This window comes from Notechis scutatus, chromosome 2 (assembly GCF_049901735.1).
Source record: "Notechis scutatus isolate UNSWTSFEM ecotype Mainland chromosome 2, rNotScu1.2, whole genome shotgun sequence".
In the NCBI taxonomy this organism is placed as follows: domain Eukaryota; kingdom Metazoa; phylum Chordata; class Lepidosauria; order Squamata; family Elapidae; genus Notechis; species Notechis scutatus.
Genome location: NC_142010.1, coordinates 178,047,174 through 178,061,767, shown reverse-complemented (window position 1 = coordinate 178,061,767; position 14,594 = coordinate 178,047,174). Strand labels below are relative to the sequence as shown.

Below are 14,594 nucleotides of genomic sequence, written 5' to 3'. Positions count from 1 at the left end.
CGCGCTCGCCCCGAGGCCACTTCTTTCAACTGCGCTGGGTGCCCCAGGAAAAGCTCTTCGTGCTCTGCCCAGTGCCACACAGGGATGGTAGCTGGGTGCTTCTCCTGGGGTGGGCCGATCCTACGCTGCAGCTTCAGGAGATTCACCTCCCCATGTGGGGTTGGGCTGCCCTCTCGGGCAGGGGAGGTTTTGTTGTAGTAGGGTGTCGTTTTTAAAAGAATGGGCTTTACCTTTGAACGATGCCCGGGAAGCGCCTGAAGCCAAGTGTCTCCGCCAGGCTCCGGTTGCAGGGAGGAGCCCTGGCCGGGCTCTGCATAGCTGCGCCAAATGCCGCGTGGCTGCACCAAACGCAGTGGGATTGCTCTAAACGCCGTGGCAGCATGGGGAGAAGGGAAAGCAATGGTGGCGGAAGGTCTCCCGATACGAAGTGCCCCACCAACGCCGAGGTCAACATCCAAGCTGTCGCCACCTGCCTGCCCGAGGATGCAAGGGGGGGAATTAAGTCACCCCCCAAAAAATGGCCTAGCTATTTTTTCGGGGGTCAAAAAAATGTAAGGCCCATGACTTCCGGTTTGCAAGGTTTCGGCAGCGGCAGGGATTCGCGATACTGCGCGATCCCTGCTGCGTTCGCCGCCAAGGTTCCCCCGATCCGTTTGGATCTGGGGGATATAGCTGCCCTGTAGAGGCAGCTGAAGACAGGGGGATCCGGACAGGGGCTTGGGGGTGTCGCAGACCCCCTCCCCAGCCGGCAGAACCCCCTTTTCCCAAGGCGGAGGAGCGGCCGCCATGAAGAAACCTGCAGCCGGATAAGCTGGTGCAGGAGGGAGAAAGTTGGAAGAATTATGAAAGTGGCTTTCGACCGGCACAAGGCAAGAGAAAGTGCCCTGGAGTCTTGAAGGCTGCTAAGGATACATTGTTTCCAGAGAGAGTTGCAAGCGGCGAATATCCTAAAAGGGAAAGGTTTTTTTGTTTTTTTTTCACTTCACTCTCCTTCCTAACGTGACAGCGGATGGAATCATAAGAGAAATCCGAAAACCTGCATTGGAGGTAATTGAATGCTGAAGGGATAAGGATTTCTGAATATTTAAAGGAAAAAAAAATCTTGGCTGTGAGTGGGAAGGGAGAGGAAAAAAATTGGAGCAAAATTTGAAAATAAGGAGAAGATTGCCTAGAATTCTAAAGAGTTACTAAACATCAATAAGACTTCTAAAAGATATATTTTAAAGGGAACTTTGTGACTAAACTTTAACCCCAGAAAGAGAAAGTGAAGAAGGAGAAAGTATTTAAAAGAAACAGCTTGTTTGGATTGTTTGGTGATTTTGGAACTTCTGAGAATTATTTCTGATTAAAAGCACTTGGGTGGTTGTTTGGAAAAACTTTTTCTCTACACAATGGCATCACTTATGGATGGACTGAAACTTGTATACCAAAAATATGAAAAAGAAAAGCAAGAAGGGAAAGATGGCACTCTTTTTCAATTTTTAGAAATGGCGGTTTGTACTTATGTGAAGCTGAATGAGCAACAGGATGACTGGGACAAAGAAGAAGCCATCTTTGATGAACAAGTGACTTTGGTCGGGGAAGGAAAAAAGGAAGAGAAAAAGGAGAAGAAGACTTTAAGACCTGGAAAAACAACCCTAAAAGAGAAGAATAAGGTGAAAAGGGGATATTATGTTAGGAAACAACAGAAAGGAGGAAAGCAGAATAAAAGGGAGGTGGAGAGACAAGGGGGTAAAGAGGACAAGGAGAAGAAGAAGCAAGGGAGAAAGAAAGGGATGAGAAGCCTTAATGGTGGGGAGCAAGATGCAAAGAAGCAAAAGTTTTTTAGAGATAATGGATAAATTTTATTGAAAAAGGGATTCTAGAAAGGTACATAAGATTGTATTTCTACATTTGTACTTAGAAATAACCATAGAAAATTGGAAATAATATGCAATTTAAAATGTGATAAAATATTTAGTATAATTTAGTGAAATTTTTGTTAAGAAAAGGGGAGTTACTTCCATGAAACAATGATTTAAGATATGTGATGTGGGGGGGGAAAATAATTTTGGAAAGCATAAGTGTTCCCACAAAGGCATGATATTTAACTGAAATGGGTAAAATGTTTAAGATATAAAGGATTGTTAATATTAATGATTAGACTATGTTATCCTAGTGAAACTTTTTGTGAAATGAGACATTTGAAGTAGGAGAAGGGGGAACATCGTAATGAAATAATGATCTATAATAGGTGATGTGGGGGGGGGATAACTATGGAAAATAGATGCTCCCATAAAAGTATGTGATTTAACTGAAAAGTAATGTGCTAAATGTTTAAGATATAAATGAATATTAATATTAATGAATAGATTTGTATTGGCTTTGATAATACTGTATAATTTTAGAACGTACCAGACAGAATCCCAATGTAAGCTATGTATTCTATGTTAAGTATTATAAATATAGGGGAAAGAGATAAAGGCATCATACTCCAATTAGTGTACAGGAGAAGTTTTCTTCAAAGAAGAAAGATAAATGGATAGCTGGAAATAGAACAGACAAAGAATAATAAATATTATGATTCGAATTGAGAGGAGATAAATAAAATAAAATTGAGAAAATTTAAAAGAGAGGAAGTTATATAGAAAATTGAAAATGCTAATAAGATATGGAATGGTATGTAAAATGAATATGAATTTGAATTTGTGTCTGTACCAAGAGTTTTAACCCGGGACTAAGCAACTTTCAGAAAAGAGATTTTTTATGCTTTTATGTTTTGTGTTTCTGTGTATTTATGTTTTGTATGTCTTTAAAAATTAATAAAATTTGTTCAAAAAAAAAAAAAAAAAAAGGCCCGGCCTTATTTTGTGAGAAACACGGTATGATCTAAAATGCTATCTGTTCTTCACACAAGACCTACAGCTAGATAAAAGTTTTAAGACAGCAGTCGCCAACCAGTGGGCCACTGGTGGGCCATGAGAAAATTTTGGTGGGCCACAGAGAAATCTCACCCCCAGAGCAACCCCCCAAAGCAATTAATCCAGGCTGCGCAGAAACACAAGGCTGCGCTGTCCACATGGCCCACAGGAACCCTCCCCACCCACTCACTCCTTACTCGGCAAACTTGCCTGCTAAAATTGCTATTTTTCCTTTTTCCGACCATCATCTGTTCTGCTGTGCCGGGAGATTTAGATTAGCTAAGAAGCAGGAAATGGTTGGAGTTCTTGCTTTCTAGCTAGTCTTTAGATCTTCAGCTCAGCACAGCCGAACCTCCCAGAGGACTTTGTATTCAGTGCAGACTCACGGCAAACAAATTTTATGTGACAGACTGAGCTAGCCGATGGCAGACAGATAGATCACTGAATGATTCTGTGAGCAATTCAGTCTGCCTGCCTGCTTTGCCTGATTTTGGTTAAAAGTTGCTCTTTTTTTAATAAAAATTTCAGTATTTACATACATGGTGTGTTGTGAGTTAATTTTATGAGTTTGCTTGCAAGCAAATTTTGTATGACAGACTGAATTAGCCAATGGCAGATAGATAGATTTCTGAACAAATCTGTGATTCTATGAGCAACTCAATCTGCCTGCCTGCTTTGCCTGATTTTGGGTAAAAGTTGCTCTTTTTTATTAAAAAAATCAATATTTATATAAATATTTATATTTACATACTAGCCATGCCCAACCAGTCACATGACCAAGCCACACCCACAAATTAGGCCATGCCCACAGAACCAGTTAGTGGTCCCTGGGATTTAAAATTATGAGTTTGGTGGTCCCTGAGGTCCAAAAGGTTGGTGACCCGTTTTACACTAGAGAGATACTTTAGGTTGGAGGTAGCACTACTCCTCTCTGCTCAAACCTGCCGTTTTTAAGCTCTATTTAATCCTCATCATTTTAATTATTTTTATATTTCTATTTTTACTACATTGTAAGCTGCCCAGTCACCTTGGGCGGCTTGCAATGTAATAAAAATAGAAATGAAAAAACAATTAGAGCTATAAGAACAATCTTAGTTATAAAGTGATTTATGAAGTCAATTTGGATAGTGACAGACGATCCCCACATAAATTCTTCTCTGATTGAAATCCAGCTATGTCTGTGTTTTTATAAGCTGTTTTTTACTGGTCACTGACTGAATACTTCTGGACTCTCTTCAGCTGAATATCTGCCAATGAAATAAGTAAAATGGATGCTTTCTTAATCTGTTGCTTTCTCATGGTTTCCCCCAAAATCATGTTTTGGGGTGGGACAAAGTAAGCTTAAGAGCAGGAAAGCGTTTTTATTTTATTGTAGGAGAGGTCTACTCATCTGATTGAATGTTCCCACTGCCTGCAGTTTGCTTTAAAATAGAAATTATAGGGGAGATGGGTATTAAGGTCTTCAAATTTAAGAGCTGACCAGCAGTGAAGCTGATACAATATAGGCTGATGCAATAAGAATGTATCAGCATAGCATGCGTATTTCCCTTTAAGACTGGGGTGTTTATATAGACAGCCATTAGAGTGTGTGTTCTCCCTCGTGTCCGGTATTCATTGCAGAGTTCTCCGAGCAGAGTTAAGAAAAAGAAAGGTTGCTTGTAAGGTATTTTGCCTATCACGTATATGTCTGTATATAACTGTTGCATATAAACCACTGTTAAATGTCTAAGTCTCTGCTGTGTTTTGCTCCTGGGTTGTCTCATAATAAAGTCATGCTGCAAACACTCTGACAATGGGTGGCATAAAAGTTAATAAATAATAAATTAGGAAGTGGTGGTCCTTCATTCTTTTGTAAACTGCAATTCCCAGGAGCCCTACTCAACATGCCCAATGATGTGTGAAGTTGTAGTTTCTGACCTCTGGTTTACACTATGTAGTCAGTACAAAATGCCTGTTTCCAGAATAGAAATTGTGTTCTAATTTAGAATATAGCACTTAATAATTTTTGATAGGGGAAATATAAATTCATTTAAGAATAACTGATTCCATAGTGTGCGGCACCAAATGCAAAAAAAAAAGAAGAAAGAAATCTTGGTTGCTTAAGATCAATAAAAACCATCCCAATTTCATGGTATCTTTCAGAATGCTTGTACATAATCCCCATAAGTACATTAATGCATAATGGCTTCTTAAAGGGAACAGGAAAAACTTCCATTTGCTTTGCTCCAATTAATTTTTCAGCTAGGAATCACCAAAAGAACCGATCAACAGTGGAAGAGATGACAGATGTAACTTTAAAAGCATAAAGCACTAGTGTGATAAAGAGTGAAAAACCCTGTCCAACTGGCTTCGAAATCCAAGCCATGTTCAGTGCTGAAGAAATTTCAGCAAATCCCAATTAAAACAATGGAGATGGCTTCCATGGCTTTTACAAGAGCTTGTTATTTTACAAGGGATCTGATAGACCTTCACAAGTTCATGGAGATACGGAGACCTCTAGGGGGTAGACGGAGTTCTACTATTAAAATAAGCATTATTCAGACAAATGAAGTAGGAAGATAATCAAATCAAGATTTCCTGTCTTCCAATCTGGCCAAAACAAGCATGAAAGATATTTACAATCTGAAGAGAAATCAGGTTGTTTTAAAAATCTTTTTTGTGTAAAGTACTATATCATGTGGTTGCTTAAAATAATATGGAAGTTGTATCCCTTTCTCTTGACTCCAAATTGAACAAAGTTGTCTAGCAATTTTGTTCCCTATAACAATAGAAGAAATGTGCAGTCAGGGACTTAACTATCAAAACAGAAGTAGAAATGAGAAAATATTTTAAAATAAGCCAAGGAATTAGAGTTCTTTAATATCATGATCAAGTAAAACAATGTTTAATTTAACCAAGAACATTAACTTTTTTAAAAAATGTAATACTTGATTACATTACTTCTGAACTACAAAATCAAATACACTGTTTTTGGTATCACCAGTTAAATAGTTATATTGCAAGAATTAAGAATCCAATTGAAAAAAAATATGGGACAGGTGATTTTCAGGACATGCATGAAAATTAAATTTTGCTGCTGGATCATCATAGCATGTCATCATAAAATCATGTTCCATTAGTCTTATGGAAGACTAAACAGAATTAATGGAATTGTAACTGATTAGAGGTAGTGATGTACTCAGTTGGGAAATAATTTTATTAATGAATTTATGAGATTCATAAGTGGCCTTATTCCAAATGAGAAAATGTACATTTCAAAATAAAAGTACTTTGGAGGAAAATATTGCTACTTCTTGGTTAAAACTGTTAGAAGCATCCTTATGCTTTGCAAAACTATTAGGTTGGATCTTCTTAAAAGCACCCCAATTGCATTTATTTATTTGTAAAATTTATTGCCCCACCCCCCCTTGTGTGTTTTAATGACCGCATAATCCCTTACTTTGAGGTGGAGTCTGGGCAACTGAATGAAGCTGAATGTTTACTGGCCGGATGCCCTTCCTGTCGCCAACGCAGGGTTCACAGCCGATAATTACTCATTGTGCCCAGAAAGAGAAATATCTGCCGCTACCTAGGATCAAACTCACAGCCTCCTGATTGTGAGGCGAGATCTCCACCTCTAGGCCACTGCACTATTGCCCCCCCCCCCTTACCAGAGAGTAACTCTATTTTTTATGGAGTTCTGCCTAAAAATATCACTGCTTAAACAAGTAATTTGACCAGACAGGTGCCATTTCATGCTTGGTAAAATATCTCAAAAATCTCCAGGTCCTACTAGCCTGAAGTGTACCTGTCTGCCTGAAAATAGGAGATATGTTCACCTTGAAGGTCACAGCTCCTAAGAGAAGTAATATCCATAAAACTTTTTAAACACCAGGTTAAGAAACCAATTTTATTTGTAAAACAGGACCTGTATATAAAAATGCTGCACAATCAAGGTATACAAAAATACAAAAATTTGTTTCTCTTTACAATTCTAGTTGCAAGTTCAAACCCAAAAGCATCTCTTTTCTCAAGGCTTTCAGCAAGCAGGGAACACAAGTTTGTAGAGCCTGGAATGCAGGAATTGGGATGATATCAGTGGTGAGTCTAATCCAGGTCTCCTATCTTGAGTCATTGTTGAAGTAGAACTCGATGGCAGATAACCTTGGAGGAGCTACTTAAGTGTCTTGCCGTTCCTTTTCTGTTTGTGGTCCAACTGCTGTGGTTTTCAATCTGCTAAGTCCAGATTTCTTTCATAATAAATATCACTTCAGTGACTTACAACAATCTACGTTTGCCAGGGCAAAGCTACATAACTTCCTCCTGTATATTAAGGCTCCTCCTCATAATTCTCCTCCAATATCATTACAGTAACATGTAATATTTACATTTAAAGAGATTTAAAGCAGTGCTCTAGTTTAAGCCTAGACTATTACCTTGGTTCCTGCTAAGACGTGCATTTCAAACCTTGATTTGTGTCAGCTACCTTAAAATGAAATTTCATGGCATAATTCACATTGGTAAAATCAGCATGTTAGCAGGAACAGAGGCTAATCTACTTTGCTAAACTTACAGTTTCATAATTGGATTATGTGACTGACTGTCCTGATTTTTATTGCAAGTAGCCTGAAAAGATTGAGATGTGATATGATTTATAAAAATTAACTGAAGCATTTAGTTACACAGCAAAGACCACCAGTTAATTACAGAATGCTATGTTTCATTCAGCAGCAGTTTGAAAAGGTCTCATCCTTTGAAAGGAAGCACAGAATCAAAACAGCCATATATAAAAACACTGGTAGCCAGTCACCTTGTCGCTACACCTATTTTCATAACTGTTGGCTAAGCTTACCTAGAGCAGTAGCTCTCCTCCCCAAAAGATTCTCTGGAGTGATTCAACTACTGAGGCATTCCTTTTTTCTCTCTCCACATCTGCATTTAGTGCAATAAAGTTTAAAAATTTTACTCTGAAATATTTACTTTTATATTAACAAAAATAGTTTCTTTAAAAAATTGTAACAAAAGAATATATAGCATAAAACAGATCATGAAATTATTCTCTGCAATTACACTATAAGCATTTATCGTTACATTAAGCCAAACAGAGAAATATTAGCATTCATTACATAGTAAATTTCAGAATGAAGAAAGGAATTTAACACACAAAACCGATTACTTGATAAATGAAAGCTACCAACAGGCAATGAAGTTCTTCCAGAGGTCTCTGGCTATTCATATTAATAGGGAAGGAGCCTTTTCAAACTCTGGAACCTTCTGGAAAGCAAGATTTGCCAATCATGCTTTTGGCCTGATCTAATACAAAAACCAGAAGCAGAGACACATTCCTGGTTATTACTTCAAACTACAGGATGTTTTCCCATAAAAATATTACCTTGCACCCTAAAGATCTAAAATAGTTGTTCTGGCCCAATCATGCTAGCTTTTGGTGTATAATGGTAATTGGTGAGATGATCAGGAACCCTCTTACTAGTTTGTGTCCTGGTTATGGACCCCATGCAAAAGAAGCAGCCAGTTTTCTCAATTGCTTCCTCAATTACTTACAAAGTTATAACTTGACTAACATAAAAGTTGATGATCTCAAGGACTATACTGTATCTTAGAGCATCCCTAGAAAGCTGATCTAGAATAAGAGTCAACCTTCTAATGAATGAGGGACATGGATCAAGCCTTCAGAATATATCAGAAGCAATGCCCTAAAAGTGAAAAGCTATTGATAAAAAGGAAGAAAATGATCCCAACTATTAGAAGTTAGAAACTGAATGAAATTAGGGCATGAAGATTACCTATTCTCAAGAACATTTCAAAAATCAATTTCCATTACAGATCAATCATTCAAATATCTGACATGGTACCGAATGCCTTCTCATAGTTCTTTCCAGAAACCAACATGATCAAAGGAAAACCAAGATGTGATTTCCAGAATGCATGCTTAATATGAGAGTATCCTGAGGGTTCTAAGCATCTGTATATCAAAAAACTTCCATGTGTCAAATAGGAGACAAATTGTACACGTCAGCAAACAACTATCATAGATGTTCAATGAGAGTTGTGCAGAAAGGCAAATGGATTTAAAGTACAGCATAGACTGGTAGTAAAAGTTGCTCAATTATTCTCCTATCTGTGCTTACTTTTCTATTTTCTTCTAGTGAAATTCCAAAATAACACTTACTACAGTTTGGGGCAGGGTAGAGATAAGGGCTGATAGAAGAATAAAACAATCTATTAGGATACAAGTAGAGTTATCAAACCTTTGCTTTATGAAACTGGGAAGGGGATAGAGGATACTGTAAGAGGATACTGTTAGACTGAGTAAAAGCAGGGAATGCAAAAGAAAAAGATACCTATTTCTCAGAGGAGAAAAGATTGGTAACTTACTACTAAAACAAATGAAATAACATTTGGCAGTTAAGCACAAAGAAATTTTGTTGATATATTTCTTTAAAGAGAAACATCCCCAATAGTATCTCCTCATATAAATTTGTCATTAAATATTTGAATAGTTTATTATCCATTTATCATCTGAATGAATGGATGAACTTTCCACCTCAAGTTTAAGATACTATGTTATCAGGAAAAGAAAAGATTAAAAGGGCCAACAATATCTATTTAAGATCAAGATTCAATGAAAGAGTTCTATGTTTGCATTCTTGGTACCAAAGACTGAAAAGATATTTACCAATTCCCAAATAAACTTAGAACAATAATATTATTACCATTCAAACAAATCTTGGTTTGGCACAAAAAAAATAATCACTTTCCACATACCCAAGAAGTTCTGATATTCTCCACATCCCACTGCAAGAAGCATAGCCTTTTAGGAGGGCAAGAGTTTCAGTACTTAGCCTGTTACTAAAACAATTAGAAAAAAAATATTCTAAAAATGAAGGAAGATGGAATGGGAGAGAAATATTGCTTTCTGGAAGTTTCTGAAGTATTCATGTGGCTCTCATATCCCCTGATCATGAATATACAGAGACTACTTTAAGACCTACATTATATACTAAGACAGTGACATTTCAAAAAGATGTTCATGTGCTCTTTCCTACTATACTCCACTAAATTATCAAATATATAATGAAATATGTCCCAGATAGGGGGGGTCAACAGTAACAAAAAAAAACCACAAGCAACTTACAGTACTTATTTTTGTATAGTAGTACAATTTGCCTCTACTCTTAAAATCTTTCCATATTGTTATGAACGAACAACAATGGAGCATATCTCAGGCTGAGCATCAGAATGTTGTTATTAAATTGTTTAAATGAAGAATCTGCTTAGTTCAAAGAAAAAACAATGTGCAAAGGACAAGATTAAACCTAACAGGGAAAATAAGATAACACAGGACGGAAGTTGCATATTAAACTCATTCTTCCTCATACATCTTTAGTTTGTCCTTCACAGATTCAGGGGCTGTCTCAATATCTTAATACCTGAGGAGTTAGGATGTGTTGTGTTTTTTTTTAATGTCTTAAATTATATAATACAAAAAAAAAATCTGAATATGTTAAACTTACTCAATCCTATTTGTATTCCATTACAAAGAAGCAACAAAATCCAACATGATTAATGTATTATCCATTCTGATTCTAATTAATAAAAAGTTCTAACAAAGGATTTTTTTTCCTCCCAGAACAGTCATTACTCACTGAATTCTAAAGTGTTATGTTAAAAATAAAAATGTGGGGAAATTATTTGACCTACTTATGTTATTCCAAATCTGAAAATCTTGCATTATTATTTTTAAATATTGTGGAATTCTCCTCCAAATTTTGAAATCTCTATCGGATTACAATCATAACATCACCATGAATCACAATGATTTTTTTTAAAAATGGAACAATGATAAAAGTTGCTTGTAAAAGCCACCCGTATGAAAAGAGTACATGTTTCACAAAAATAATCATTAAAAAAGTATTAAATCCCTGTTCCTTTTCTCTGATTTTGGCTGCTTTTAAAATAATATAGATATATATAGAGAGAGAGCTAGAGAAAGAGAAAGAGAGAAATACATAGTATTGTTTTGGAATGTCAATGCTTTCCATATCGGCTGACCAACTTCATGATGAACTTGCTCCAGAGACCTGGAAAAGAAGTTATAAATTGGGGTGGGTGGGTTAAAAATTAAACATTGCATTTCTAGATCAAGAACATAATTAAGAAACCATGCTAATTTTAAAATTATAACTGCAGTTAAATTTTGAAAAGACACAGTGCTGTATTACTTTGACAAAAAAAATGTGGGAAATTGGAGGTTTTTAAAACAAACACACATGTATCATAGCAGTAGTACGCAGAGAAAAAGAAGAATCTGTTTCTTTGGCACAAATGTTTAAAGTTCAACTTGAAAGCTGTAGACAATATTTATGCATATACACTGCTCAAAAAAATAAACGGAACACAAAAATAAGACATCCTAGATCTGAATGAATGAAATATTCTTATTAAATACTTTGTTTATTACGTAGTTGAATGTGCTGACAACAAAATCACAAAAATTATCAATGGAAATCAAATTTAGTAACCCATGGAGGTCTGGATTTGGAGTTACACTCAAAATTAAAGTGGAAAAAAAACACTACAGGCTGATCCAACTTTGATGTAATGTCCTTAAAACAAGTCAAAATGAGGCTCAGTAGTGTGTGTGGCCTCCACGTGCCTGTATGACCTCCCTACAATGCCTGAGCGTGCTCCTGATGAGGTGGCAGATGATCTCCTGAGGGATCTCCTCCCACACCTGGACTAAAGCATCCCCCAACTCCTGGACAGTCTGTGGTGCAACGTGGCGTTGGTGGATGGAACGAGACATGATGTCCCAGATGTGCTCAATTGGATTCAGGTCTGGGGAACGGGCGGGCCAGTCCATAGCATCAATGCCTTCATCTTGCAGGAACTGCTGACACACTCCAGCACACGAGGTCTAGCATTGTCTTGCATTAGGAGGAACCCAGGGCCAACCGCACCAGTATATGGTCTCACAAGGGGTCTGAGGATCTCATCTCGGTACCTAATGGCAGTCAGGCTACCTCTGGCGAGCACATGGAGGGCTGTGTGGCCCCCTAAAGAAATGCCACCCCACACCATTACTGACCCACTGCCAAACCAGTCATGCTGGAGGATGCTGCAGGCAGCAGAACGGTCCACGGCGTCTCCAAACCCTGTCACGTCTGTCACATGTGCTCAGTGTGAACCTGCTTTCATCCGTGAAGAGCACAGGGCACCAGTGGCGAATGTGCCAATCTTGGTGTTCTCTGGCAAATGCCAAGCGTCCTGCACGGTGTTGGGCTGTAAGCACAACCTCCACCTGTGGACATCGTGCCCTCATACCACCCTCATGGAGTCTGTTTCTGACTGTTTGAGCAGCCACATGCACACTTGTGGCCCGCTGCAGGTCATTTTGCAGGGCTCTGGCAGTGCTCCTCCTGTCCCTCCTTGTACAACGACGGAGGTAGCGGTCCTGATGCTGGGTTGTTGCCCTCCTACGGCCTCCTCCACGTCTCCTGATGAACTGGCCTGTCTCCTGGTAGCGCCTCCATGCTGTGGACACTACGCTGACAGACACAACAAACCTTGCCAAAGTTTGCATTAATGTGCCATCCTGGATGAGCTGCACTACCTGAGCCACTTGTGCGGGTTGTAGACTCCGTCTCATGCTACCACTAGAGTGAAAGCACCGCCAGCATTCAAAAGTGACCAAACCATCAGCCAGAAAGCATAGGAACTGAGAAGTGGTCTGTGGTCACCACCTGCAGAACCACTCCTTTATTGGGGATGTCTTGCTTTCCACCTGTTGTCTATTCCATTCTCACAACAGCATGTGAAATTGATTGTCAATCAGTGTTGCTACCTAAGTGGACAGTTTGATTTCACATAAATGTGATTGACTTGGAGTTACATTGTGTTGTTTAAGTGTTCCCTTTATTTTTTTGAGCAGTGTATATTTATGGACTGCAGTTGTTTACTATAATTTATTTCATTGCATTTCTTTCAAGCTTAGGATGGCTTCCATGGTTCTCATCCCAGAAGGGGCCATTTGGGCCACCAAACCTAATGCCAACTGTACAGGATTAAAATATGCCCAACAAATGACTGTCCAGTCTCTGAGGTCTCTCTTGGATGCAGAGAATTGGTTGTAGGCCCTGCTGTTTCAGACTGGACATTTTAATTGTAAATTTGCATGTGAGTCAGTTCGGGGAAAAGAGCAGAGAGGAAAACCTTCTGACCCAATGTAATATCTCCAAAACAGGGTGCTGATTCAGGAAGAAAAAAAGCAAGTACCCATATGTTTTAATTCCAATCCGACTACAAACTACAGTAATAATGCTATGTTAATGAACCTGCTCTTGTCTCTGAGTTATTGATACTCAGTTATAAGCAATGAAGTTTTTCCGACCAAGGAAGCCTACATTATATATTTATTCATAAGTCATAAAACATAGAAGAACAATGGTAAAGAAAGGAGATAGGGAGGGGATAAGAAGCAAAACTAGGAAAAATGATATTTTAGCAGGTTGGAAGGAGTTGCTATATCTATTTCCTATCTGGTAGGGGAGAATAGCAACTTAAAATGAAGCCTAAATGAATTGCTTACAGTATGAAGACTACACAAGACTGCTTTTAATTGTTTCAGAGAGATGCTCTGCATTGACTCACTGAGGCAAAGCTGTGATAAAATTTACTTTACTAAGATGGTTTGTTCAAGCCTTCATCAAAGTAGAACTTCCTTTCAAAGACCTGATTGTTGATACTAACAGAAATAAAATATGACAGTGAATTAGATAGGACCACTTCCATTCACCCCTGAGCTTTCCAACCAAATATATCAGAAGATCAGTTGCAGCCAAATGGAAATCACGGATCTGGTGGTGAATGTTCTCCATCTTTGCAGTGAGGGGGGGTCATGTGATCTGGGTGTGGCTGCAGGCTCTTGCAGAATTCCATTAGCAACCCAGGACAGAGCAGGGGAAGAGAGAGGTAGAATAGCTAGGCAATTTACTCGTAGGTCTAATATTTCAAGATATTCCAGTGGTTAGAATGCAGTATTGCAGGCTAACTCTGCTCACAGGCAGGAGTTCAATCCTGACTGGCTCAAGGTTGACTCAGCTTCCATCTTTCCGAGGTTGGTAAAATGACCCCAGATAGTTGGGGGCAACAGGCTGACTCTGTAAACCACTTAAAGAGAGCTATAAAGCATTATGAAGTGGTATATAAGTCTATGTGCTATTGCTATTGTTAAAATAAGCACTTTCCCTCTGTTTTTAGCCCTTAGAACACTGTGAATACTACTAGTAGCCTTGGTGACATAAACACAGAAGAATGAAGATACCATTCCTTTCAGCTTACTTTTATGGGAGGCGCTCTCAGCTGTGACAAAAACTCTGCCATCCAGGTAAAAGGCAAGCTCACAAACAGAAAAAGCAGAACATCTTGAGTAACACAAATGACAAACGCTTCTTCTGAAGAAGCACAGTCAGTGAAAATCGAAAGGAATAGGAAGTACAAATGAAATTCTTGGAAAAGAGCAGCTGTCTCTTCTTTTGGACCTACCATTGGTTTGAGCTCCTTGCCTTCACCTCCACTCCCCCGGCCAGCTTCTTTCAATGCTTTTCTGCTGTTCTCCACAAATTCCTGAAAAATAGTTGGGGAAAATTCACTGCATTATTCTCTGGAACCTAAATACTAAGACCTTCTCCATCA

The 14,594-nt window shown here is 38.4% G+C and overlaps 1 protein-coding gene across 2 annotated transcripts in view; it reads right to left on the bottom strand.

The window, feature by feature from the left end:
* Positions 1-6,775: 6,775 nt before the first annotated feature.
* SLC44A1 (solute carrier family 44 member 1) overlaps positions 6,776-14,594 on the bottom strand; it is a 105,678-nt gene continuing 97,859 nt past the window's right edge. Inside the window, exons 15-16 of one of the 2 annotated variants that reach the window (XM_026680575.2) lie at positions 14,445-14,525; positions 6,776-10,981 (exon numbers count right to left, since the gene is read on the bottom strand). In XM_026680575.2, the coding sequence (XP_026536360.1) occupies positions 10,958-10,981; positions 14,445-14,525 (105 nt within the window). In that variant the 3' untranslated portion in view covers positions 6,776-10,957. Of the gene's footprint in view, positions 10,982-14,208; positions 14,526-14,594 lie in introns of those variants that run through there. The other variant, XM_026680574.2, reaches the window with a different exon arrangement.